Source organism: Scyliorhinus canicula, chromosome 12 (genome assembly GCF_902713615.1).
Source record: "Scyliorhinus canicula chromosome 12, sScyCan1.1, whole genome shotgun sequence".
In the NCBI taxonomy this organism is placed as follows: domain Eukaryota; kingdom Metazoa; phylum Chordata; class Chondrichthyes; order Carcharhiniformes; family Scyliorhinidae; genus Scyliorhinus; species Scyliorhinus canicula.
In genome coordinates, this window is record NC_052157.1 from 100,461,369 (window position 1) to 100,488,447 (window position 27,079).

Sequence of the window (27,079 nt, forward strand, 5' to 3'; positions counted from 1 at the left end):
TGCAGACTCCGCACAGACCGTGACCCAAGGCCAGAATTGAACCCTGGCACTGTGAGGCAGCAGTGCTCGTACCTATTGATCAAAATTGTTCTTCTTGACCCTTTCAAACTCTGCAAAAGTCAGTCCTGGCCGACTACATAAATTCTGAAACTTTGCCTATATGCTTTAGGAACCAATTCATATGCATCCAGAATAATCTTTCTAACCACATCATAACCCTTAGATCCCCGCTCTGACAGATAAGTATAAACTTCCTGTGCTCACCCCGTCAGTTTACTCTGCAGGAGTAATGCCCACTTTTCTCTTGGTCACATTTGGGTTGCTGCTTTCTCAAAAGCCCTAAAAATGGTTTCTACCTCCTTCTCATTGGAATTTGGCAGGACCTATATAAATTTAAACATATATCCACTGGGTTCCGTTCTACGTTTAAGCTCCCCTCTACTTTCTGCCAACTTCCCATTAATTTGTAGTGCCTCGAGCTAGAAGTCTTTCTCTTTCTTTATCCACACTCTCTCTTTCTTTTTCCTCTCCATCTTTCTCTCTTTCCACTCTTTATCCTCTCTCCATTTCCATCTCCATTTCTTTTTTCCTTTTGTTTTGCCTCAGCTCCATTTCTTTGTGTTTTTGCTGCATTTCCAATTGTTTCATTTGCAGCTGGATATTAGCCAATTCTACTGATTGTTCCCCTGACGCAGGCTGTACTTCCTGCACTTCTTTCAAATTGATATGTTGAGCAACTGCTTCAATTACATCCACAATTCTAGCTCTAACTGGTGCCTCTATTTTTAGTTCACCTACCAGTTTAACTAGCTTGTCTTTGCAAAGCTCTTTTAAATAAACCACAGTTAAGACTTCCACCTGAAGAATACCTTCAGCATCTTCCAAAGCCATCCTGTTATATAACTACAAACATGGTCAGCCGAATACTCGGTCGGCGGTTCCTCCTGTCCGCCGGCAGCGCACCCATGCCTGTCGTGTTATGTACTCTGGGATAACACAGGCTGCAACTGGATGCAGCTTTAATCAAAAGATACTCCAGACCTTGAAGTTAGTTCAATCTGATTTATTGAACCAGTAGCAGTTAGCACAGTTCTCTATGAGGTCGACTCTCTGCGAACCTAAGTGTGGTTGCTCTGTCTGACTGAACCAGACTAGCTCTTAGCCACGTGCTGGAGGTATGAAACTGTAAATACACCATGACTCACTCTGTAGATGTTCATCAGTGGAAAGAGGCGGAGTGTGAGTGCCTCATGCCTTTTGTAGTGAGATACCACTATGTCCTGCCTGCTCATTGGTCATGTCCTGTTCTCTGTGTTCATTAGCTGCCTATCTGTATATCATTATGTGCATGTCTACATATCATGACAATGCCCATGGGTTTCCTGACAGCATAGGATGGCCATAATGGGACACACCATTGGCCGGCTGGAGGAATGGACAATCCCGCTGTCAGAAAATGTGGCTGGTGGACTGGAGAATCCTGCCCAGTGTTTTTAAAAATGTTATACTGCAACTCAAATTCCCCATCTAAAGAGCCAGAAATTCCAGACCTGAGCCCCCAATTCATGTAACGACACTCTGGGCTAGTGAATTCCAGCTTCTCAGGCCCCGGAGCCACAAAGGAAGTGAATCAACTAATAATTCTCATTAAAATACCTGAAAGCTTTAGCCTTTGACCAGCCAATAATTACAGTCACTGGGTTTGTAAATTTAAACACAATTACTGTTTATTCATAACAAGAAAAAAGATGGAATATTTGGGGCGGCATGTTGCATAGTGGTTAGCATTGCTGTCTCACAGCGCCAGGGACGCGGGATAAATTCCGGCCTTGGGTGACTGTGTGGAGTTTGTATGTTCTCCCGATGTCTGTGTGGATTTCCTCCGGGTGCTCTGGTTTCCTCCCACACACTGAAGATGTGTAGGTTAGGTGGGTTGACCATGCTGAATCGCCCCTGAAGTGTCCAAAGGTTAGGTGGGGTTACGGGGATTGGGCGGGGGAGTGGGTCTAGCTAGGGTGCTCTTGCAGACTTGATGGGCCAAATAGCCTCCTTCTCCACTTAAAGGGAATGTGCATGTGAATAAATGAGTGAGGGAGTGTGTGAGGGAGTGGTAATGAGTGAGGGAGTATGTATAGGTGAGTGAAAGTGTGTGTGAGGGAGTGTGAGTGTGTGGGGGAGTGTGAATGAGTGAGGGAGTGTTAATGAGTGAGGTAGTATGTATGGGTGGTTGAGGGTGTGTGTGAGAGTGAGGCGGAGTGTGTGTGAGGGAATGAGGTGGAGGGTGTGTGTGAGGGGGCGAGGTGGAGGGTGTGTGTGAGGGGGCGAGGTGGAGGGTGTGTGTGTGGGGGTGAAGTGGAGGGTGTGTGTGAGGGAGTGAGGTGGAGGGTGTGTGTGTGAGGGAGTGAGGTGGAGGTGTGTGAGGTAGAGGGTGTGTGTGAGGTGGAGGGGGGGTGAGGCGGAGGGTGTGTGTGAGGGGGTGAGGCGGAGGGTGTGTGTGAGGGAGTGAGGTGCAGGTGTGTGAGGTGGAGTGTGTGAGGGAGTGAGGTGAGTGTGTGAGGGAGTGAGGTGAGTGTGTGAGGGGGAGGGTGTGAGGGAGTGAGGTGGAGGATGTGTGTGAGGGAGGTGGAGGGTGTGTGTGAGGGAGTGAGGTGGAGGATGTGAGTGAGGTGGAGTGTGTGAGGAGTGATGTGGAGGGTGTGTGTGAGGGAGGGAGTGAGATGGAGGATGTGTGTGTGTGAGGTGGAGGGTGTGTGTGAGGGAGTCAGGTGTGTGAGGGAGTCAGGTGTGTGTGTGAGGTGGAGGATCCACATTGCTGATATTTAGATATTGAAGGATGTGGAGAATCAGGATTTCTCCCACGCCTCAGAACTCCATTGGCCCTCACACAAACACATTCCTTTAGCAGCAGCATGGGGAAGGGGGAGTGGCTCGCCGGGCGCGAGCGCGTTTGCCCGAGCCGCACCGGGGCCCGATTACGTCACTGATCCGCGACGCTTCTGGCTCTGCGACGTCATTGCCCTGCTCCGTCACTCCAAGATGGCGGACGGAGCGAAGAGGCTTCCCGCCAAGAAGGCGACGCAGCCGCTGGTTATTCCGAGGAGCGCGGCTGAGGAACAGCGCCTGAAGCTGGAGCGGTTAATGAGGAACCCTGTGAGTGAAGATAGGCCCCGGGGGGCGTCCGTGGATTCCCGGAGGGGGAGGGTGGCACATGCAATGGGGGTGAGGGAAATTTAAGAAATAAAAGCAGTGATAGACCCCCCCCCCCCCCCCCCCCGGGACTTTGTGCACCATGTTCCAAATTACCCAACCAGGGGTCAACCTCCCAGTGTCTACTCTGCTAAGTGACTTCGTTTCAATGACTACCCCTCATTGTGCCAATTTCCAGGGAATGCACACCTAATTTGCTCAGTCTTTCATCATGGGACAAGCCTGGCATTCCAGGAGCCAATCTACTGAAGAAGCTTGTTGTAGCTCCTCCAATGCAAGCATGTCCATCCTTAAATATGGAGATCAAAACTGCACACAGTTCTCCAGGGGTGGTCTTGTCAAAACCCTGTACGTTTGCAACAAGACTTCCTTATTCCAGTATTCCAGTCCCCTTGCTGTACTTGCGCACTAACCTTGTGTGCTTCTTTTACAAATATGGAAAATTATGCCCCTTTGAATATCAACATTTATTTTCCACAATAACCTTTGATGTGGCACCTTATAAAATGCCTTCTGGGAATCCAAGTACAGCACATCTACAGGTTATCCTTTATCCACAGCTCATGTTGCTCCTTCAAATAACTCCAGTAAATTGTTTAAATATTGTTTCCCTTTCACAAAATCATGCTGATTACCTTGTGGTTCTCCAGCTCTAGCCTCCTTAATGATCGATTCTAGCACCTGCCCCACCTGTCCCCAACTCTTATGAGCCCTTATCTTACATATTTTAACCTTCAATATGACACCTTACCAATTGCTTTGTTGGAACCCAAGTATAGTACACTTACTGCTTTCCCTTTATCGTTCGAGAATCTAAGGAGTGTTTGAAAATTATAACCAGTATACCCACTTATCTCTGCAGTTACCCCCTTTTGAATGCTCGGATGTAGCCATCTGGGGATTTGTCATGTTTTAGTCCCTTATATTTTCCAATATTTTATCTCCAATAATATTAATTATTTCAATTTTGTACATTTATTAGCCCTTTGGTTTCCCGCTATTTCTGATATGTAATTTATGTCTCCTGCTGTGAAAACAGGCACAAAATATTTCTTCAATGTTTCTGCCATTTCCTCATTCCCCATGATAATTTTTCTTGTCTCTGCCTTGAAGGAACCAATGTTTATATTAGCTACTCTCTTCCTTTTTATAAACTTGTAAAACATCTTGCAATCTGTTTTTATATTCCTGGATAGCTTGCTTCTCTTTTTTAGCACTGTTTTGAGTACCTTTTGCTGGTTTCTAAACCACTTCCAATCTTCAGGTTTACTGTTATTCTTTGCAATATTGCAAGCCTCTTCATTTAATAATGTTGCTCATTGAGTTTTTGTTTTTAAATATATGGAATATATATTTGTTGAATATTTTGTATTTCTAAATGTTTCGCACAGTTTAATTACTGCCATACCTTTTAGTCTGGTTAATGAATCAATCTTAATGATAAATAAATCTATGTAATTGGCTTTGTTTAAGTTTAAGATTGCGATTGGAGTATGTAATTTTCAAACTTAATGTGGAACTCAGTTGTACTATGCTCACTTTTCCCCCAGTGGACCTTTCACCATAAGATTACTAATATACTCTACCTGGCTGTGCAATTCTAAATCTAAAATATCTTTATCCCTAGTTGGCTCCACAACATTTTGATCCAGGAAACTGCCAGAAAGCATTCTGCAAACCCATCTTCCAGACCTGCTTTGCCAATTTGACTTGTCTAGTCTATATAAAGATTAAAATCCCCCACAATTATTACATTAATTTTGTTACATGCTCCAATCATTTCTCACTTAATGTTCTGTCAATTGGCATAGCTACTATTAAGAAGGGGAAGACTAAATTTGTAGGAAGTGTAGAGAGTAGTGCGAATACCCAAAAGGGGAGGGGGGGATGAGGATGATTGAATACTTGGGAACATGGTGAGATTGATGTTGGGGAAAGGGGAGAGCGATGTAAGTGGCAGGAGAAAGGAATGATGTTGAGCAGGATCGGGGAGCTGTGCCAGCGGTACAGTCAGTGCCGGCCTCAGTATCTTTTTGGGTCCTGCTGAAATCTTGTTCATGTTGAGGGTAGTTTGGAATGTTTGGTATTGATCAAGGTTTTCCTCAAATTTCTCATTGTAGGAGAAGCAAGTTCTAATCTTGGAGAAACCCAAGGACTGGGCTCCGCGCCCACCACCAGAATTTGTGCGCGATGTTATGGGTAAATGTTACTTTTATGTAAGGAAACATGCAACTTCACGATTTGTATGTGACCGAAGACTTTTTCTCCCCATACCACCCTCAGCAATTTACTTTACTCTCCCCATCCCACTGTCTTTTTTTAAAATTGAGTACCCAATTATTTTTTTTCCAATTAAGGGACCAATTTAGCATGGCCAACCATCTACCCTGCACATCTTTGGGTTGTGGAGGGAGACCCACGCAGACACTGGGAGAATGTGACCATCCCCACTGGGTAGCACTGACTGCTACTTTGCAGCAATTAACTGCATTGAAGTATGGTACCTTTCCCAAGAGATCTTTCTTCAGCAATCAGACTGAGGGTGTTAGGAAACTGTAATCCAATTTCTAACCATTTGAAATTTATTAAAATGGAGCTAAATCTCTCTCCACAATTTATTTAGTAGATGGTGAGAAATATATATAGTAGTACTGTTTAATAATAGGACATTCAATCCTACACTTCTGTCCAGTCCTGCCTTTCCTCACTCAGTCCCCCCCAAGAGATGTTCTTGACTCTAGACATGTACTGACTAGATAATTGGAACATTGGAATCAGGAGCAGAAGTAGGCAATTCAGCCCTTTGAAAGTGCTCCACCATCAAATCGGATCATGGCTGATTGCTTCCTGGTCTCAAAGCCACCTCCCTACCTGTTCCTCTTATCCCTTTAACTCGTTTTTTATCAGAAATATATATATCTCCCTCTTGAAATCATGTAATGATTCGGACTCCACTGCATTTGGGGCCGTGAGTTTGACAAATTCACCACCCTCTGTGGGAAGTAGTGGCACCTCACTAGAGGCTGGAGCCCAGTCAGCTTCCTCACTTCCCAGAGGTGCTGGGTACCATTGTAGACCAATTATTGTACTGAGGTCAGAACACTCAGCATACAGGGACTTTGCAGCATACCCCGCTGAATGTGTCACTTCAGGGCTTTAAAAGCAAAATGTCTTGTTCTTCTGCAGTCTCTTCTGTTACCTGGGCTTTTCTTGTTAGTATACTGTGCTGACAGGTTAGTATGATGAGCACCCGGTGAATAAATGCTTCTTAAGCAATGTGACACAGAGGACTATAGTAGACTTTCTTTGCTGACTAGACGATGAATCTTTACAACACATTGTTCTCCTTTCCTCTGCAATACTCCAGTTTCTGTTTGGAAAGGTCCATTTCATATATTTTGAAACATTTTCTTTGCACCTGAAAGGTAGTTTGTAATGTTCGATGTAGTGCAGGAAAATCTCTAAATGTGATGATTTTGCATAGGTATTATGTAAATATGTTGCACTGGGTTTTACAATTTTTTTTAATAAATGTTTTTTATTAGGTTCTAGTGTTGGTGTTGTTACTTGCTGTTTTTTACAGTTATGATGGAAGTCAGAAAGGTTGCATACTAAAGGAGAGTGTGGAAGAGATAATTGTCAGTAAATAATTGGTTCTGAAAAAGAAGAACTCCGGTGGAGAGGTGATTCAGCTCTGATGGCTGCTCCTTGGGCAGTTAACAGCCAGTTACTGATAGTCTGACATGGTTCTCCCGTGTTATAATCCAAGTCAGTGTTACTACTGGATGGAAAGATTCCAACCAGAATGGAACACTGGCTCAAAAGATCATAATAAGTTTTACAACACCAGGTTAAAGTCCAACAGGTTTGTTTCAAATCACTAGCTTTGGGAGCACAGCTCCTTCATCAGGTGACTGAAGAGGTGGGTTACACAACCACATATATAGACAAATTCAGTGATGCAATTTGAGACTTACATTCAAAGTATCATCTTGCATCATTGACTTTGTCTATATATGTGGTTGTGGAGCCCATCTCTTCACTCACCTGATGAAGGAGCTGCGCTCCGAAAGCTAGTGATTCGAAACAAACCTGGTGGTATAAGTCTTCTTACTGAGCCCACCCCAGCCCAATGTCGGCATCTCCACTTCAAAAGATCGTGGGCTGGATTCTTCGTTTCTCAGGCTAAGTGCTGGGGCATACGGAGAATCCGCAGGAGGTTCACAACAGGAAAATTGGCGTGAACCCCTCACTGATTCGGGTATCGGTGAGGGGCCAGCACTGGCGCCACGTGAACCTCCCGCAGATCACGGCAAAAACGGGTGGAGAATGGGTGGGTCCCAGGCCACGCATGCGCAGGGCTGACGACCTGCATCGGTCGTGCCGTAAAACATGGCGCCGTGCGCGAACCCAACCCCCCCAACCATGCCCCCCCCCGGCCAGCGGCACGGATCCCGGCCGAGTGTGGTGGCGCTGGACGCTGTCCGCAGCTGGCATGCCGGATTCACGACTGCTGGGACCACATGTGGATCACAGTTTGAATTGACCAAACCCCTGCACATGCAAACACCTTTGTCTAACCTGAATCTGACTAGAGTGTTACTCTTCTTACAGCAAACCACTAAACTAATATTTATTATGTATGGCACCTTCCTGTGCAATCGCAGACGGTGTAACACCTACCTCTTTAACTCTTCCATGCTTAATATCCCAGGCCCAAAACATTCATTCCAGGTTAAGCAGCGTTTCACTTGCACCTCTTTCAATTTGGTCTATTCCATTTGCTGCTCCCAATGTGATCTCCTCTGTATCGGAGAGACCAAACGCAGACTGCGTGATCGCTTTGCTGAACATCTTCGGTCTGTACGCATTCAGGATCCTGACCTTTCCATTGCTTGCCATGTTAACACAAGACCCTGCTCCATGTCCACATGTCTGTCCTTTGCCTGCTGCAATGTTCCAGTGAAGCTCAACACAAACTGGAGGAACATCATCTCATCGTATGGTTAGGCACGCTACTGCCTTCTGGTCTCAACATCGAATTCAACAACTTTAGATGATTAGCTCTCCCCCCACCTCGACCCCTTTTTTTTCATTCCATTTCATTTTAACTGTCTTTTACCATGTATTGCTATTTTGGCTTCCTTTATATATTTCCACCCCCTATCGCTTCCCCCTTCCCCTCTCTCCCACCCATGCCCCCACCCTTGACATCTACATCTGTCCCAGTTTACCTTCTGATTTTAGTTTCTCTGCTGTTTGGCCTTTCGCGCCTTTTATTCTCTCTGGGGACTGCCATTAGCACTTTTTTCCCTTGGTTTCTGTGGCTGTGACTCATCTTTCATTGCCCCACCCTACAGTATAAATATCTCCCACTTTCTATGTCTTCTAGCTTTTACAAAGGGTCATCTGGACTCGAAACGTTAGCTCTTTTCTCTCCCTACAGATGCTGCCAGACCTGCTGAGATTCTGCAGCATTTTCTCGTTTGGTTTCAGATTCCAGCATTCGCAGTAATTTGCTTTTATCCACTGAACTAAACTAAACCCAATTAAATACCTTATTTTAAATATTTAACAATACAAATATAAATCACTTAAAATGTTTTCCTGACATGTGTTTTATTTGGTTGACCTAACAGATCAGCGTTGAGACATTAACTTATTTTCTGTGGTTGTTTCTACTGAAAAAAAAATGTAAATTGGAGAGTGGTTTGTGATGTTTCCCTCCAGTCCCACTTCACATTTGAATTCTTTGCTGGACTGAACATAGAGCCCCTGTTATGACAAGGGAGAGAGAGTTCTACAGTTTCTTTAAGAAGAGTGTGTAAAACTTAGATAACCAGGTTCATGGAAGAGTCTTCCTCTTGCACACTTGGGCAAAATTGTAATGACCTTTCTACAAATAGACATTAAGAGCACATACTTTCCTTGGTGAGCAAAGTGATGCAGTTATAATAGATAGCTGAAACCTATGGCACAGTCCGAACAATGGCTGTTGCAGTCTTTGGACTTGGCAAGCTGCAAAGTTGTCTGTTGGATTCTCGGAGTGTAGCCAGGACTTGCGTTGGTCAAAGTGATGCTGCTGAAATGTAATTGACAACCCTTTAAATCAAACATAAATCTGAGTTCTTGATTTGCAAAAGGTAATCATTCTTCTCTTTACTGTATACCCTTCCTTTCCTCCACATTGAATGCCATAATTGTGCTGTGATAATAGGATCGAGTGCTGGTGCAGGCAGTGGAGAGTTCCATGTCTACAGACATCTCCGGCGAAGGGAATATATGAGAGAGGAATTCATGGAAAAGCAAGCAGGACAGGTGAGTATAGCTGCGTGACTGCTCCTTGTCAATGCTTCAGGCAAAAGGAATGCAGTCTTAGTATGAACTCCAAAGCAACACTGAGGAGTTGAGATTTTAAACAGGGTTAGCCTGCCTCCAAATGTGAACTCTGGACCTTTCAACTTCAACAATTAGATTTTTCTTGAATGAGGTAATCTGACTGTGTTTTTGAAGTCAGTGGGGTAAGGTTGACTGACCTCCTGTTAGTATCCAGTACATGACTGCAGCACATGTGATTTTTCCTGTTGCACACTATCCTGTCTCCATACTTGTTGACTTGCAGCTTTCTGTAAGTCACAATTCAAAATTCACCTATCTCAAAGAACAAAGAAAAGTGCAGCACAGGAAACAGGCCCTTCGGCCCTCCAAGCCTGCGCCGACCAATGATGAACATGGAATTGCAAATGTTGGTAGGAAGCCCACGTCATAAGAGCCATTCTCTGTTTTCAAAACATCCTGCACAAAGATGATGCTAGCATCATGTCAGGAAATAGGTTGGGATAAAAAAGACCTTACAGTGGTGAGGAGGGTGTAGCATTGATCTTCAGATTAATGCTGGGGTCTTAGATCCTTGTCCGAAAAAAAATGGGAATGGAGGACGGTATATTCGTTTGAAAATATTGTTTGGATAAGAGAATTAGTACATTACAAAGTAGACAACAGCAAATTACAAAGGGCCTAGATTAAATGAATCAGTAGAACATTGGGCGATGGAGTTTAATGTTACACAGTGTGAAATAGGCACTTTGGAAAGAAGATTGGCAATGCAGTGTAAATAGGGGAGTGGGACCGGAATGGGATGGTGAATGGAGAAGTTTGAGGTTCAGACACACAAGTTATTAAAATCTGGTGCCCGGTTCCAAAATGTAGCCAAAAAACCCATTACTGCAGTTAGAGGTGATCAGAGTTTATTTGAGGTATTATGTTCAGTTCTGAAGGAGGGATATATTGGCCTAAGAGGGTTTCCAGCTATGAGTCACCAGGGTAACACCTGTGATTTAAAAACATATTTTTTTTTTTAAAGAGTACCCATTTATTTATTTTTATTCATTTCCGGGATGTGGGCGTCACTGCTGAGGTCAGCATTTATTGCCCATCCCTATTTGCCCTTCAGAAGGTGGTGGTGAGTTGCCTTCTTGAACCGCTGCAGTTCTTGAGGTATAAGGACACCCACTGTGCTGTTAGGGAGTTCCAGGATGTTGCCCCAGCGACAGAGAAGGAAAGGCGATATATTTCCAAGTCAGGATGGTTAGTGATTTAGAGGGGACCCTCCAGGTGGTGGGGTTCCCACGAATCTTCTGTTGTCCATCTAGATGGTAGTGGTCATGTGTTTGGAAGGTGTTGTCTAAGGAGCCTTGGTGAGTTATTGCAGTCCATCTTGTAGATGGTGCACATAGTTGCCACTGTTCGTCGATGGTGGAGGGTTTGAATGTTTGTGAAGGGGTTACCAATCAAGTGGGCTGCTTTGTCCTGGATGGTGTTGAGCTTCTTTGAGTGTTGTTGGAGCTGCACTCATCCAGGCAAGTGGATAGTATTCCATTACACTCCTGACTTTTGCCTTGTAAATGGTGGACAGGCTTTGGGAGGGTCAGGAGGTGAATTACTCGCTGTAGGATTCCTCGTCTTTGACCTGTTCTGGTAGCCACAGTATTAATATGGCTAGTCCAGTTCAGTTTATGATCAATGGTAACTCCAGGATGTTGATTGTGGGGGATTCAGCAATGGTCAAGGGTGTCAAGGGGCGGTGGTTAGATCCTATCTTCTTGGACACGATGGAAAGGAGGTCATTGATGAAGCAGCTGAAGATGGCTGGAATTGGGACACTACCCTGAGGAACTCCTGCAGTGATGTCCTGGAGCTGAGATGATTGCTCTCCAACCACCAAAACCACCTTCCTTTGTGTTGGGTATGACCCCAACCAGTGGCAAGAGTTTTCCCCCTGATTCTGATTGACTCCAGTTTAGCTAGGGCTCCTTGGTGCTATACTCGTGTCAAATGCTCCCTTGATGTCAATGAAATGAAAATGAAAATCGCTTATTGTCACGCTTATTAGGCTTCAATGAAGTTACTGTGGAAAGCCCCTAGTCGCCACATTCCGGCGCCTGTTCGGGGAGGCTGGTACGGGAAGGGCAGTCACTCCTCACCTCACTTCTGGCTTCAGCTCTTTTGTCCATGTTTGAACCAAGGCTGTAATGAGGTCCGGAGCTGAATGACCCTGGCGGAACCTGAACTGAGCGTCCATGAGCAGGTTATTACCGAGTAAGTGCTGCTTGATAGCACTGTTGATGACTCCTTCCATCACTTTGCTGATGTAGTAGAGCAGACTAATAGGGTGGTAATTGGCTGGGTTGGATTTATCCTGTTTCTTGTGTACAGGACACGCCTGGGCAATTTTCCACAGTGCCGAGTAGATGCCACTGTTGTACCTGTACTGGAACAGCTCGGCTAGCGGTGCAGCAAGCTCTGGAGCACAAGTCTTCAGTACTATTGCCGGGATATTGTCGGTGCCCATAGCCTTTGCAGAATCCAGTGCCTTCAGCCGTTTCTTGATATCAAATATCCAATTGAGGGGCAATTTAGTGTGGCCAATCCACCTCGACTGCCCATCATTTGCGTTGTGGGGGCAAAACCCGCGCAAACATGGGGAGAATGTGCAAACTCCACGCGGACAGTGACCCAGGGCTGGGATTGATCCCCGAGTCCTCCGCACCATGAGGCAGCAGTGCTAACCACTGTGCCGCCCTAGGTGGGGGTAACACCTGTGAGGAGCGAATGAGTTGTGATAGACTGGGTAACTTGCTGCATCAGGGAGGTTCATTAAAATAATGAAGGGAAATTACAAACTATTTTGGGTTTAATTTCCAGTGGGAGGACAATGTCTCATCATGGGAACCATGAATTGGGAAACTGTTCGGATGTGAAATGCTACAAACCCAGAAGATCAATGATACAAAACCAATTGAGGTCTTTCAAAGAGTGGTTCAGGAAGTAAGAACATGGAGACAGACTGGGAAATTCAGACAAACGAGGTTTCTCTGATGTGGCTTACAGAATGCAGAATCTTCTCAATAGGTCCAATGACTATTTCTTCACAGAAGTGACAGAAGAAAAGCTGAGTAACTTTGCTTTCCGTCCAAAAGGCCCATGTGATATGTATTCTGTAAAATAAAATAAATAGTCTTTACCACTTATAGTGAACATGTTGGTCTTAACCCAATTTGCCTGCTGTATCAGGTGGGGTGAAATTTAATAGATATTTCCATACTGGGACTTGACATCTCAATGTGGCTAGTATGGCTGCTGTAATTTAGCAAGGGTTGTAATTCTAAAAGTCTGAGACTGTACCCTGTTCTTCGCAATAAAATTGAATTGCCTATAACCTTGGAGAGGAGAACAAGCTTCAGCCTATCTGCTCTTGCAATGATATTAAACATGCAATTGTCTTTGAAATAGCTGCTGGAAGTGACACTGTTCTGTTTGACTACATGATTCACCTGAGGATTCATTACTTTACAGCAACGTCTAGAGGACGAATTCCAGACAAAATTAGACAGTAATCGCAAAGTGGCTGAAGAGAAGACCGAGAAACGCAGGAAGAAACGGTAAAAGCAGCTGGAATGCTATAGTTTTTAACACATTCCCATTTTATTTCCGCTGGATTCAGTGGAATTGGTGCAGTGTGAGATCAGAGTAGTCATCCTGTCATACCTGTTGTCTTATTTGATTTCTGTTATAGGGCTGGATTCTTCTGCCCTGCCCGCCGCAAGAACGCCACGGGCGAGGCGCCGACAATGGAGAAACCCATTGACCTCGGGTGGGATTTTCCGGTCACCGGGTGGAGAAACCCGCCCATAGATTTGATGAGCTTCTATCTGTAATTACAGTAATGGGTCCACCACTGGATCACTGAGTAATCTACTTAGAATGAAAAGGCCATAGGATCAATCCCCTCCGCGTGTGGAGTTAGCTGATCTTAGCCAGGGTTGTCTGTAATTGTTATAGTTTGTTTTGAACCAGCGTTGGATCCTCATTAGTTTGGCACCACGGTTGCCAGACATTGCAGCCAAATTTGGCAAGAGCCTGAATGATATTGCTTGTTCATTGAGCAGGGATTCACTTGGATTCAGCACAGGGGAGAAGCAATTGATTGCAGAGATACTTGCAGCCCATAACTGGCCAAACTAGCCAGGATTAGGTGGATTGGCCATGCTAAATTGCCCGTAGTGTCCTAAAAAGTAAGGTTAAGGGGGGGTTGTTGGGTTACGGGTATAGGGTGGATACGTGGGTTTGAGTAGGGTGATCATTGCTCGGCACAACATCGAGGGCCGAAGGGCCTGTTCTGTGCTGTACTGTTCTGTTCTAGTCTAGACATACTAGCTATAAGCATAGGATTTTAATTGGGTTCTGAAGAATTAATCAACAATTCTGAGTTAGCAATTTGCTCCTTATATTTCAAGTTACTTTCCTCATTACAGCCAGAAGTTAAAGGAGAAGAAAATGTTGGCAAAGAAAGCCAAGAAGGAGTTGACAAAAACTGCAGAGGGTGAGTTTTGCTCGAAATGTAATCCATTCCAGTCTGTGTCAAAATCACATGACATTTATTCAGATTTGTTTCTCCCCTGGGTTGATTTGATGAACAGTGATCGCCAAAGGGTTCAGCCAAATCATGTTGCCCGATTTGTGACTTTGTTGCTGCTCCTCGAACCGCTTAAGAAATGAAAATTCCCCTCCACTTAAGGACAGTGGGGGGAATCTATGTGTGGAGCCAGAGGAAATGGGCGAGGTACTAAATTAATATTTTGCATCAGTATTCACTAAAGAAAGGGACTTTGTGAAAGTTGATTCTTGGGTAGGGTGTGTGGACAGTCTGGATCATGTTAACATCAAAAAGGAGGAGGTGCTGGGTCTTTTAAAAGATATTAAGGCAGATAACTTTCCTGGCCAGATGGAATTCATTCCAGAATACTGAGGGACGCAAGGGGAAAAATTGCTGGGGCCTTGACTGACATCTTTGTATCCTCATTGGCTACAGGTGAGATCCCAGAGGACTGGAGAATAGCTAGTGTTGTACCGCTGTTTAAGAAAGGTAGCAGGGATAATCCTGGAAACTATAGGCTGGTGAGCCTCATGTCGGTAGTAGGTACATTATTGGAGAGAATTCTCAGGGACAGGATTTACACCCATTTGGAAACAAATGGACTCATTAGCAATAGACACCATGGTTTTGTGAAGGGGAGGTGGTGCCTCACTTAACTTGATCGAGTTTTTTGAGGAGGTGACAGATGATTTATATGGGGAGGGCCGTGGATGTTGTTTATATGGACGTCAGTAAAGCCTTTGACAAGGTACCTCATGGCAGACTGGTACAAAAGGTGAAGTCACACGGGTTCAGAGATGAGGTGGCAAGACGGATACAGAACTGGCTCGGTCACAGAAGGCAAAGGGTAACAGTAGAAGGGTGTTTTTCTGAATGGAAGAGTGTGACTAGTGGTTTTCCAGAGGGATCGGTGCTTGGGTCTCTGCTGTTTGTGGTGTACATAAATGATTTGGAGAAAAATCTAGCTGGTCTGATTAGTAAGTTCGCGGATGACACAAAGGTTGGTGGAGTGGCAGATAGTGTTGAGGTTTGTCAGAAGATACAGCAGGACATAGTTAGGTTGGAGACTTGGGCAGAGAAGTGGCAAATGGAGTTTAATCCGGACAAATGTGAGGTAATGCATTTCAGTAGATCTAACGTGGAGGTGAAATATACCGTAAATGGTAAAACTCTTAGGAATATAGAAAGTCAGAGAGATCTGGGTGTGTAGGTCCACAGATCTTTGAAGGTGGCAACACAAGTGGACAAGGTAGTCAAGAAAGCTTACGGAATGCTGGCCTTCATTGGCTGGGGCAGAGTATTAAAAACTGACAAGTCATGCTGCAGTTATATAGAACTTTGGTACGGCCACACTTGGAATATTGCGCACAATTCTGGTCGCCACACTACCAGAAGGATTTGGAGGCTTTGGAGAGGGTACAGAGGAGGTTTACCAGGATGTTGCCTGGTCTGGAGGGTGTTAGCTATGTGGAGAGGCTGAATAGACTCCGACTGTTTTCATTAGAAAGATGGAGGTTGACTTCCAGTGGCGGCTATGAAAGAGTAAGTCGCACATTTGGTGGCTTCTGCTTGGGTCGGACTTTTGGACCTTTCCCCCCAATTTTATACCGGATTTGGACTGTAAAGCTGAAGACAGAGGCAATTGTGTACTGAATTCCCACATCGGTGCATGGAGAGAAGGACTAGAAGTGCCCGTAAAGGCAAAAACAGAAAGACAGCGAAGGTTTGGGCTGAAGCTGCAGCGGGAGACAGCATGGCGGAGGACCGGACCTCTGGTTTGTCGACCCAGGGGTCAATGAAGCAGCTGATGCAAGTTATTCAGGATGGCTTTGCTAAGCAGAAACTGGACGGCTTGGACCCGATAAAAGAGTCGATTGAGCGGCTGGAGCTTAGATTGGATGCCCAAGATTGGGCAATCCAGAAGGTGGAGAAAGCGCTGGCTGAACAGGAGGAACATCAAACTGCGGTGGAGTTGAAGGTGGGGATGCTGAGAGACCAGCAGAAAACATAGAACATAGAAAATACAACACAGAACAGGCCCTTCGGCCCATAATGTTGTGTCGAACTTTTGTCCTAGTTTAAGAACAAATCAATCTACACCCCAGCATTCTGCCGTAATCCATGTACCTATCCAATAGCCGCTTGAAGGTCCCTAATGTTTCCGACTCAATTACTTTCACAGGCACTGCATTCCATGCCCCCACTACTCTCTGGGTAAAGAACCTACCTCTGACATCCCCCCTATATCTTCCACCATTCACCTTAAATTCATGTCCCCTTGTAATGGTTTTTTCCACCCGAGGAAAAAGTCTCTGACTGTCCATCTATTCCCCTGATCATCTTATAAACTCTATCAAGTCGCCCCTCATCCTTCTCCATTCTAATGAGAAAAGGCCGAGCACCCTAAACCTTTCCTCGTAAGACCTACTCTCCATTCCAGGCAACATCTTGGTAAATCTCCTTTGCACCTTTTCCAAAGCTTCCACATCCTTCCTAAAATGAGGCGACCAGAACTGAACACACTACTCCAAATGTGACCAGCTCCTGGAGAAGGTGGAGGACCTAGAGAATAGGTCCCGCTGGCAGAACTTGAGAATCGTTGGGCTCCCGGAGGGATCCGAAGGAGCGGGCGCTGGGGCATACATCGCAGATATGTTTGAGAAGCTGCTGGGAGATGGGGGGGCATTCTCCCGACCCTTGGAGGTGGACAGGGCTCACCGAGCACTCGCAAGGAAGCCGCGATTGGGAGACCCCCCCCCCCCCCCCCCCCCCCCGAGGGCAATGGTGGTGAGATTTCACAGGTACTTGGATCAGGAGCACATTCTACAGTGGGCCGAACAGACACGGAGCTGTAAGTGGGGCAATAGTATCCTGCGTGTCTACCAAGACCTGAGTGTGGAAGTGGCCAGACGAAGAGCAGGCTTCAACCAGATTAGGTCGATCCTTTTTAAGAAAAAAATGAAGTTCGGACTGTTGTACCCGGCCCGCCTCTGGGTCACGTACGAGGAACAGCACTTTTATTTTGAGTCGCCTGAGGATGCGCTGGACTTCGTGAAAAGGAAAGGACTGGTGGTGGACTGAGAACTTTTGAACTTTCCTGCAGCGTTCCATGTTGTTTTTTCTTTTTGTCTCTGTTCTTTAAAAAAAAAAGTTTCTCGTTTTTTGTTTTGTGGGGGCTGTTTGTAATGCCTTTTGTATTGATTTGGGACCAACGGAAGAGCTGATTGAGTTAAGGTTTTCATTTGCACTGTTGGATGGAGGTGTGCTTGTTTAGATTTTGGTGTTTTTCTGTTGGGCAGTTGTGGGGATTGTTTGTTGGAGTATGTTTGTATGGGGGAGGGGAGGAACAATAGGTGAGAGACTATCCGGCGCCAGGGGTGGGGGCCACCGCTAGCTCACGGAAGCGCAGTGGGGGGGGGGGGGGTGCATATGTTCGGTTTATCAAAGGGGTTGGGTTACAGAGTGTTGTTACTGGGGGGGAGGGGAGGGGAACGTTCTGCTGACGAGGGAGGGACTTGGGCCAAGGGACAGAGAGGAGGTTGGGGACGGAGGCTGCCTGGGGGCGAGCCAGTGGAGGCGCGGAGCATGGGTTGGAGGCGGGCCCATAAAAGGGGGTGGTTGATTGCCGACGGTGGGGGGGGGGCAATGAGCCCCCCAACTAGGCTGATCACCTGGAATGTTCGAGGTTTAAATGAGCCGGTCAAGAGGGCACGTGTGTTCGCGCATCTTAGGGGACTGAAGGCGGACCTGGTAATGTTGCAGGAGATGCACCTTAAAGTAACTGACCAGGTTCGATTGAGGAAAGTCTGGGTCAGTCAGGTCTTTCACTCGGGACTGGATTCAAAGACTAGAGGGGTCGCGATCCTGATTAATAAGCGGGTGGTGTTTGAGACGGGTAGAATAGTTTTGGATGTGGGAGGTCGGTACATTATGGTCAGTGGGAAACTGGAGGGGGTGCAGGTAGTATTAGTAAATGTGTATGCGTGAAATTGGGATGATGTGGCGTTTATAAAGAGGATGCTGGGGAAGATACCGGACCTGGACTCACAGGTTGGTCATGGGAGGGGACTTAAGACAGTTATTGACCCTGGCTTGGACCGGTCAAGCTCGAAAACGGGGAGGGTGCCAGCAATGGCAAAGGAACTAAAAGGGTTCATGGAGCAGATGGGGGGGGGGGGGGATGGATCCATGGAGATTTGGGCAGCTGAGGGTGAAGGAGTTCTCCTTCTACTCACACGTGCATAAAGTGTACTCCCGGATCGATTTCATTTTGAGCAGGGCCTTGCTGCCAGGGGTGGTGGACACGGGGTACTCGGCGGTTACAATCTCAGACCATGCTCCACACTGGGTTGACCTACAGGTTAGTAAAGGCAGTAACCAGCGCCCGCACTGGAGGTTAGATGTGGGACTTTTGGCTGACGAAGTGGCGTGCGAGCGGCTGAGGAAATGTATTCAGAACTACCTGCAGGTCAACAATTTCAGCAGCGGTGGTCTGGGAAGCACTGAAGGCGGTGGTTAGAGGGGAGCTGATCTCGATACGGGCCCACAGGGAGAAGGTAGACAGGGCAGAGACGGACCGATTGGTTAAGGAGATACTACAGATCGATAGGAGGTATGCGGAGACCCCAGAGGCAGGGCTTTTAAGGGAACGGCGGAGGCTACAGGCGGAGTTCGGCTTGTTAACCACGGGGAGGACGGTGGAGCAGTTGAGAAAGGCGAGGGGTGCGATCTATGAGTATGGAGAGAAGGCCAGCAGAAATGCTTGCGCAGAAGCTGAGAAAGAGGGAGGTAGCCAGGGAAATAGGGAAAGTAAATGACGGAGATGGGAACCTGGTTGGAGATTCAGCAGGTGTGAATAAGGCGTTTTATGGATTTCTACAGTAGGCTGTCTAGGTCGGAACCCCCTCTGGGGCCGGAGAGAATGAGGCACTTCTTGGAGGGGCTAAATTTCCCAAAGGTGGATGGGGAGCTGGTAGAAGGGCTGGGGATCCCGATCGGATTGGAAGAGATAGCGGAGGGTCTGAAGGCCAGGTGGGTAAAGCCCCGGGGCCGGACGGGTACCCAGTGGACTTTTCTAAAAGGTTCTCTGGGATATTGTGGCCGGTGTTGCTGAGGATGCTCAATGAGGCAAGGGAAAGAGGGGCGTTGTCCCCGACGATGTCTCAGGCCACAATTTCACTGATTCTGAAGCGGGACAAGAACCCAGAGCTGTGTGGGTCCTACAGGTTGATATTCCTGTTGAATGTGGACGCCAAACTGCTGGCCAAACGTTTGTCCTCCAGGATTGAGGATTGTGTTCTGGATGTTATTGGGGAGGACCAGGGTTAAGGGTAGGCAGTTGGTGGCCAATGTGAGAAGGCTGTTAAATGTGATAATGATGCCCCCGGAAGGTAGGGAGGTGGAGGTAGTGATCGCAATGGATGCAGAAAAGGCTTTTGATCGGGTAGAATAGGATTATCTGTGGCAGGTACTGGGCCAGTTCGGATTTGGGTGGGGCTTTATTGACTGGGTCAGGCAGCCGTATCCGGCTCCTGTGGCAAGTGTACGGATGAATAGGACAGCATCGGACTATTTTAGACTGCACCGGGGGACGAGACAGGGATGCCCCCTCTCCCCACTGTTGCTCGCTCTAGCTATAGAGCCGTTGGGGCTGGTCCTGGGGGGGGTTTGTGGAGCTCTATATAGACGACCTGCTTCTGTATGTATCGGACCCATTAGAGGGGATGGAATACATAATGAGCATTCTAGGGGAATTTGGCTGGTTTTTGCCGTATAAGTTAAATATGGGGAAAAGTTAGATGTTTGCGATCCAGGCGAGGCGATTGGGGAGCTGCCATTTAGATTAGTAGGGGGATGCTTTAGGTACCTATGAATTCAAGTGGCGCGGCAATGGGACCGGCTGCATAAATTAAATCTGGCCCGGCTAGTAGACCAAATGAAGGGCGATTTTCGGAGATGGGGCGCACTCTCGTTGTCATTAGCTGGGAGGGTGCAGGCAGTAAAGATGCCGGTCCTCCCGAGATTCCTGTTCCATGTTTCAATGTCTCCCCGTCTTTATTCCGCAGTCCTTTTTTTAAACGGGTCAACAAAGTGATCTCTAGCTTTGTTTGGGCGGGCAAGACCCTGCGGGTAAGGAAGGTAATGCTTGAGCGGAGTCGGAGAGAGCTTTGGTGCTGCCAATTTTTAGTAACTATTGCTGGGCGGCGAATATAGCCATGATCAGGTGGTGGGGGAAGGGTCGGCATGGGAGTGTATGGAGGCGGCTTCATGCAAAGGCATCAGTTTGGGGGCGTTGGTAACTGCGCCTCTGCCGTTCCCGCCGGCAACGGTACTCCACCAGCCCTGTGGTGGTGGCGGCCCTGAGAGTCTGGGAGCAGAGGGAGTATCAGTCTGGTCCCCAATCTGCAATAATCACCGCTTTGCTCCTGGAAATATGGATGGGGGGTACCGGAGAGCAGGAAATGAAAGGATGGGGGATGTGTTCATAGAGGGGAGCTTTGCGAGTATGAGGACGCTGGAGGAGAAGTTTGGGTTGGCGAGGGGAAACAAATTCATGTATCTGCAGGTGCGGGACTTCCTACGTAAACAGGTGTCAAGCTTCCCACTCCTACTGCTAATGGAGATTCAGGACAGTGTAGTTTCGAGAGGGTGGGTAGGAGAAGGGAGCGTCTCGGACATTTGCAAGGAACTTATGGGGTCAGAGGAGAAGCAGACCGAGGAGCTGAGGCGCAAGTGGGAGGAGGAGCTGGGAGGAGAGATAGTGGATGGTCTTTGGGCGGTCGCGTTGAGTAGAGTCAACACGTCCGCAACATGTGCCAGGCTCAGCCTGATACAATTTAAGGTCGTTCACCGGGCTCACATGAGAGTGGCCCAGATGAACAGATTCTTTGGGGTGGAAGACAGGTGTGTAAAATGTGTGGGAGGACCAGCGAACCATGTCCACATGTTTTGGGCATGTCTGAAGCTTAGGGGATTTTGGCAGGGGTTTGCAGATGTCATGTTCACGGTGTTAAAAACAAGGGTGGTGCTGAGTCCAGAGGTGGCGATTTTTGGGGTGTTGGAAGACCCGGGAATCCAGGAGGAGAAAGAGGCAGACGTTCTGGAAAGGCTCAGTAAACCAAGGTCCACCACACTAAGAAAACAAAAAGGGACAGTCAATAGGGAATTAAAGGTGCTATATTTAAATGCCCGCAGTGTACGGAACAAGGTAGATGAGCTTGTGGCCCAGATTGTGACTGGCAGGTATGATGTGGTAGGCATCACAGAGACGTGGTTGCAGGGGGTTCAGGACTGGCAGTTAAACATCCAGGGATTTACAACCTATCGAAAAGACAGAGAGGTGGGTAGAGGGGGCGGGGTTGCCTTGTTAATTAGAAATGAAATTAAATCAATAGCACTAAACGACATAGGGTCAGACGATGTGGAGTCTGTGTGGGTAGAGTTGAGGAACCACAAAGGCAAAAAAACCATAATGGGAGTTATGTACAGGCCTCCTGACAGTGGTCAGGACCAGGGGCACAAAATGCACCACGAAATAGAAAGGGCATGTCAGAAAGGCAAGGTCACAGTGATCATGGGGGACTTCAATATGCAGGTGGACTGGGTAAATAATGTTGCCAGTGGACCCAAAGAAAGGGAATTCATTGAATGTTTACAGGATGGCTTTTTGGAACAGCTTGTGATGGAGCCCACGAGGGAACAGGCTATTCTGGACTTAGTGTTATGTAATGAGCCAGAATTGATAAAAGATCTTAAAGTAAGGGAACACTTAGGAAGCAGTGATCATAATATGGTAGAATTCAGTCTGCAATTTGAAAGAAAGAAGGTAGAATCAGATGTAAAGGTTTTACAGTTAAATAAAGGTAATTACAGGCGCATGAGGGAGGAACTGACGAAAATCGACTGGAAGCAGAGCCTAGTGGGAAAGACAGTAGAACAGCAATGGCAGGAGTTTCTGGGAGTAATTGAGGACACAGTGCAGAGGTTCATCCCAAAGAAAAGAAAGGTTATCAGAGGGAGGATTAGGCAGCCATGGCTGACAAAGGAAGTCAGGGAATGCATCAAGGCAAAAGAGAGAGCCTATAATGTGGCAAAGAGTAGTGGGAAGTCAGAAGATTGGGAAGGCTACAAAAACAAACAGAGGATAACAAAGAGAGAAATAAGGAAGGAGAGGATCAAATATGAAGGTAGGCTAGCCAGTAACATTAGGAATGATAGTAAAAGTTTCTTTAAATACATTAAAAACAAAGGGGAGGCAAAAGTAGACATTGGGCCGCTCCAAAATGACGCTGGTAATCTAGTGATGGGAGACAAGGAAATAGCTGAGGAACTTAATAAGTACTTTGCGTCAGTCTTCACAGTAGAAGACATGAGTAATATCCCAACAATTCAGGAAAGTCAGGGGGCAGAGTTGAATATGGTTGCCATCACAAAGGAGAAGGTGCTAGAGAAACTAAAAGGTCTGAAAATTGATAAATCTCCGGGCCCAGATGGGCTACATCCTAGAATTCTAAAGGAGATAGCGGAAGAAATAGTGGAGGCGTTAGTTATGATCTTTCAAAAGTCACTGGAATCAGGGAAAGTCCCAGAGGATTGGAAAATCGCTGTTGTAACCCCCCTGTTCAAGAAGGGAACAAGAAAAAAGATGGAAAATTATAGGCCAATTAGCCTAACCTCGGTTGTTGGCAAAATTCTAGAATCCATCGTTAAGGATGAGATTTCTAAATTCTTGGAAGTGCAGGGTCGGATTAGGACAAGTCAGCATGGATTTAGTAAGGGGAGGTCGTGCCTGACAAACCTGTTAGAGTTCTTTGAAGAGATAACAAATAGGTTAGACCAAGGAGAGCCAATGGATGTTATCTATCTTGACTTCCAAAAGGCCTTTGACAAGGTGCCTCACGGGAGACTGCTGAGTAAAATAAGGGCCCATGGTATTCGAGGCAAGGTTCTAACATGGATTGACGATTGGCTGTCAGACAGAAGGCAGAGAGTTGGGATAAAAGGTTCTTTTTCGGAATGGCAACCGGTGACAAGTGGTGTCCCGCAGGGTTCAGTGTTGGGGCCACAGCTGTTCTCTTTATATATTAACGATCTAGATGACGGGACTGGGGGCATTCTGGCCAAGTTTGCCGATGATACAAAGATAGGTGGAGGGGCAGGTAGTATTGAGGAGGTGGGGAGGCTGCAGAAAGATTTAGACAGTTTAGGAGAATGGTCCAAGAAGTGGCTGATGAAATTCAACGTGGGCAAGTGCGAGGTCTTGCACTTTGGAAAAAAGAATAGAGGCATGGACTATTTTCTAAACGGTGACAAAATTCATAATGCTAAAGTGCAAAGGGACTTGGGAGTCCTAGTCCAGGATTCTCTAAAGGTAAACTTGCAGGTTGAGTCCGTAATTAAGAAAGCAAATGTAATGTTGTCATTTATCTCAAGAGGCTTGGAATATAAAAGCAGGGATGTACTTCTGAGGCTTTATAAAGCACTAGTTAGGCCCCATTTAGAATACTGTGAGCAATTGTGGGCCCCATACCTCAGGAAGGACATACTGGAGCGGGTCCAGCGGAGATTCACACGGATGATCCCAAGAATGGTAGGCCTAACATACGATGAACGTCTGAGGATCGTGGGATTATATTCATTGGAGTTTAGGAGGTTGAGGGGAGATCTAATAGAAACGTACAAGATAATGAATGGCTTGGATAGGATGGACGTAGGGAAGTTGTTTCCATTAGCAGGGGAGACTAGGACGCGGGGGCACAGCCTTAGAATAAAAGGGAGTCACTTTAGAACAGAGATGAGGAGAAATTTCTTCAGCCAGAGAGTGGTAGGTCTGTGGAATTCTTTGCCACAGAGGGCGGTGGAGGCCAGGACATTGAGTGTCTTTAAGACAGAAATTGATAAATTCTTGATTTCTCGAGGAATTAAGGGCTATGGGGAGAGAGCGGGTAAATGGAGTTGAAATCAACCATGATTGAATGGTGGAGTGGACTCGATGGGCCGAATGGCCTTACTTCCACTCCTATGTCTTATGGTCTTATGGTTCTGGCCTTTGCTTCCCTGGTAGCCCGGAGACGGACACTATTAGCTTGGAGGGACTCAAAGCCCCCAAAGTCAGAGACCTGGCTGTCGGACATGGCTAGCTTTCTCTGTTAATAAAGGTGGGACCTGTAAGGGAGGGAGACATTTATAGTTTCATGTACATTGTTTATTGTGTTGTTGTTGTGATACCAAAAAATACCTCAATAAAATGTTTATTAAAAAAAAGAAAGACTGAGGTTGAGGGGTGACCTGATAGAGATATACAAGATTATAAGGGGCATGGATAGAGTCGATAGGCAGGCACTCTTTCCCAGGATGGAGGAGTCAGTCACCAGGGGGCATAGGTTTAAGGTCCATGGGGCAAAGTTTAGAGGAGATATGCGAGACAGATCTTTTACACAGAGGATGGTGAGTGCCTGGAATGTGTTGCCAGGGGAGGTTGTGGAAGCAGATACGGTGTTCAAAAGGCATCTTGACAAACACTTGGATAGAATGGGTATAGAGGAATATGGCACAAGAAAGTGCTGAGGGTTTTGGCCAAGGTTGGTATCATGACCGGTACCGGCTTGGAGGGATGAAGGGCCTGTTTGTGTGCTGTATTGTTCTTTTGTTCTTTGAAAACAGAAAATGCTGTAAATGCTCAGCAGGTAGGGCAGCATCTATGGAGATAGAAAGAGTTAATGTTTCAAGTCATGACCTTTCAGCTTAAGGAATGTTTAGTTCTCTTTATTTACTAGAAGGCAATCCTAATGTAACTCCTGAATGGAGATGAGGCCTGGTCTGAATTATAATGTTTCAATGTGTTTATGTTCCCAATTTAGAGGCACACCGACTTTTGATATTTAATGGGAGTTTGAGAAGTTAGTTATTATACTGGTACGTGAATGAATTAAGTTTGAAGCAGGACCATCATTTACTAAAGCTCAGATTTCTATCGCACTGCCACCCGGAGATCTGCAAATGTCTCCACTTGCACCTGATTGACGTTAGAGCCAATCAAATCACTTGGAATTTTGAAAAACATTTGTCCACCCATTAATTTTATTTCTTTCAAACTCAAATCCAGAGCACAAAATAAGATTCCTGCCACAAAATATGTCCACAAAACTTCATTAAACTTGATATATTTTTCTACCATCATTAGTTGTCTCAGTGTTTCGGGTGGTCCCGCAGTCTGTCCCACTGCCTCGCTTCTGTCCCACTGTCTGTCTTGGGATGTCCAAGTGTCTGTCACGCGGTCTCTCTTACTGTCTCTGTTCTATCTATGTCTTGGGTTTAAATTTCACAACCCTAAAATTTAAAAAAAAATCAGGATTCAATATGAAGTGAGGAAAAGAAAGATAGCAATTTATTACCATATGGAAATTGTGCCCATCCAAATGCACAGCACATTTTCATTCTCCTTCCTTCAGCCATGCAAAGATCTTGACTGAAAAGTTGCACAGTAGGCATTTCACAACTGCATGATTAACCTTAGTTTTTAAGGATCTCTATTTGTGTTTTAACTCGAGCCAAAATTCTCCAGCCATTGGGATTCTGTGTGTCCCCCCCCCCCCCACCCCAGCAGCTCATCCCCACCTGTGGATTTCCCGGTGACTTAAATAGGAAATCCCATTGACAAGTGATAGTAGTAGAAAATCCCACCTCCAGCAAATGACATGCCGCCGAGAAACATGCAGCTGGGGGACTGGAGAATTCAGCCCTCTAATTCAGCCTTTTGAAAGACCCACACCTAATTCAAAGAGGTAACCAACTGCAACCCACACTCCAGCCTGTGCAATTTGGCAAATCTCCAGTGCAACAGGCTGTCCCATCTCTTCATCAACAATGATACTTGGTGTGTCCAAATTCTATCAAAGTAAGTGAGATGAAATGAAAATCGCTTATTGTCACGAGTAGGCTTCAATGAAGTTACTGTGAAAAGCCCCTGGTCGCCACATTCCGTCACCTGTCCGGGGAGGCTGGTACGGGAATCGAACCGTGCTGCTGGCCTGCTTGGTCTGCTTTAAAAGCCAGCGATTTAGCCCAGTGAGCTAAACTATAGCGAATGAACTTTAAAAACTTTCTGACAGAAGCTTATCATTTCTTTACCTCTGAGGAAGAAAAGGGCCAACAGGCAGCAATCCCCTTCTTGTTTGAACTCAAACTTGGAAAACGATTGTTCGCTGAGCAGATTTCATTATGCTAGGCAGATGGGTAAGGACGACATTGATTTATGTGAACAAATATTCTGGGAGGTTTTTTTTAACCTTAAATTGCAAGGAGGAAAAGGGTTAAACTCAGAATGTAGTGTCCTTCTGAGAGTTCAGATATAACCTTTCCAACCTGCGCTCTAGGATCTACTGAAAATTCCAGCAGTGAAGAAGAGGTGCAAAACCCAAGCGAGAAGGTGGACGATTGTGAAGAATCCAGCTTTGTGATGGGTGGTCGGTGACCTGAGCCCTAGTGAAACAACATCTCAATCTCAACACGGGAATGTGTGATTGTGGAAGGTTTGTTGATCAGATACTTCTGAACCCAAAATAACATTTTCTGGGAGTGCTCTGCGGGCCTGACAGCATCCAGGGAGCGGGAAACTAAGTCAATGTTGTCAGAAGCATTCTTTTAATTTCAGATTTCCAGTACCTGCAGCAATTTGCTTTCTTTGTACCCAAGTTGCCTTTTCTAAGAACTGGACAAGCAAAAGATCTACCTTTCAATTTTGTGTGAAGATAATTTTTCTGGAACATTTGATATTCAAATGAAAATGCATCGCTTAGTCCTGTTGTATAGTGTATTTAACATAAAATATTATTAAAACGTTTGATACAACTATAGATTTCATGTGTGTATCTTGTGCCTATTTAAAGGTCTTTTGTAAGATGATTGAACTCCAAATAAAGTATAAAACTGGCATAA

The 27,079-nt window shown here is 46.0% G+C and overlaps 1 protein-coding gene across 2 annotated transcripts; it reads left to right on the plus strand.

The window, feature by feature from the left end:
* Positions 1 to 2,985: 2,985 nt before the first annotated feature.
* Positions 2,986 to 27,079, plus strand: prkrip1 (PRKR interacting protein 1). Of its 2 annotated transcripts, XM_038813626.1 has the most exons (6): positions 2,986 to 3,150; positions 5,328 to 5,406; positions 9,425 to 9,525; positions 13,063 to 13,148; positions 14,022 to 14,089; positions 26,518 to 27,079. In XM_038813626.1, the coding sequence occupies exons 1-6, from the start codon at positions 3,037 to 3,039 to the stop codon at positions 26,613 to 26,615; spliced, it is 546 nt and encodes a 181-aa protein (XP_038669554.1). In that variant the 5' UTR covers positions 2,986 to 3,036; the 3' UTR covers positions 26,616 to 27,079. The 2 variants fall into 2 exon arrangements, with proteins under 2 accessions (XP_038669554.1, XP_038669555.1); XM_038813627.1 differs by lacking the exons at positions 14,022 to 14,089; positions 26,518 to 27,079 and adding an exon at positions 13,283 to 13,988.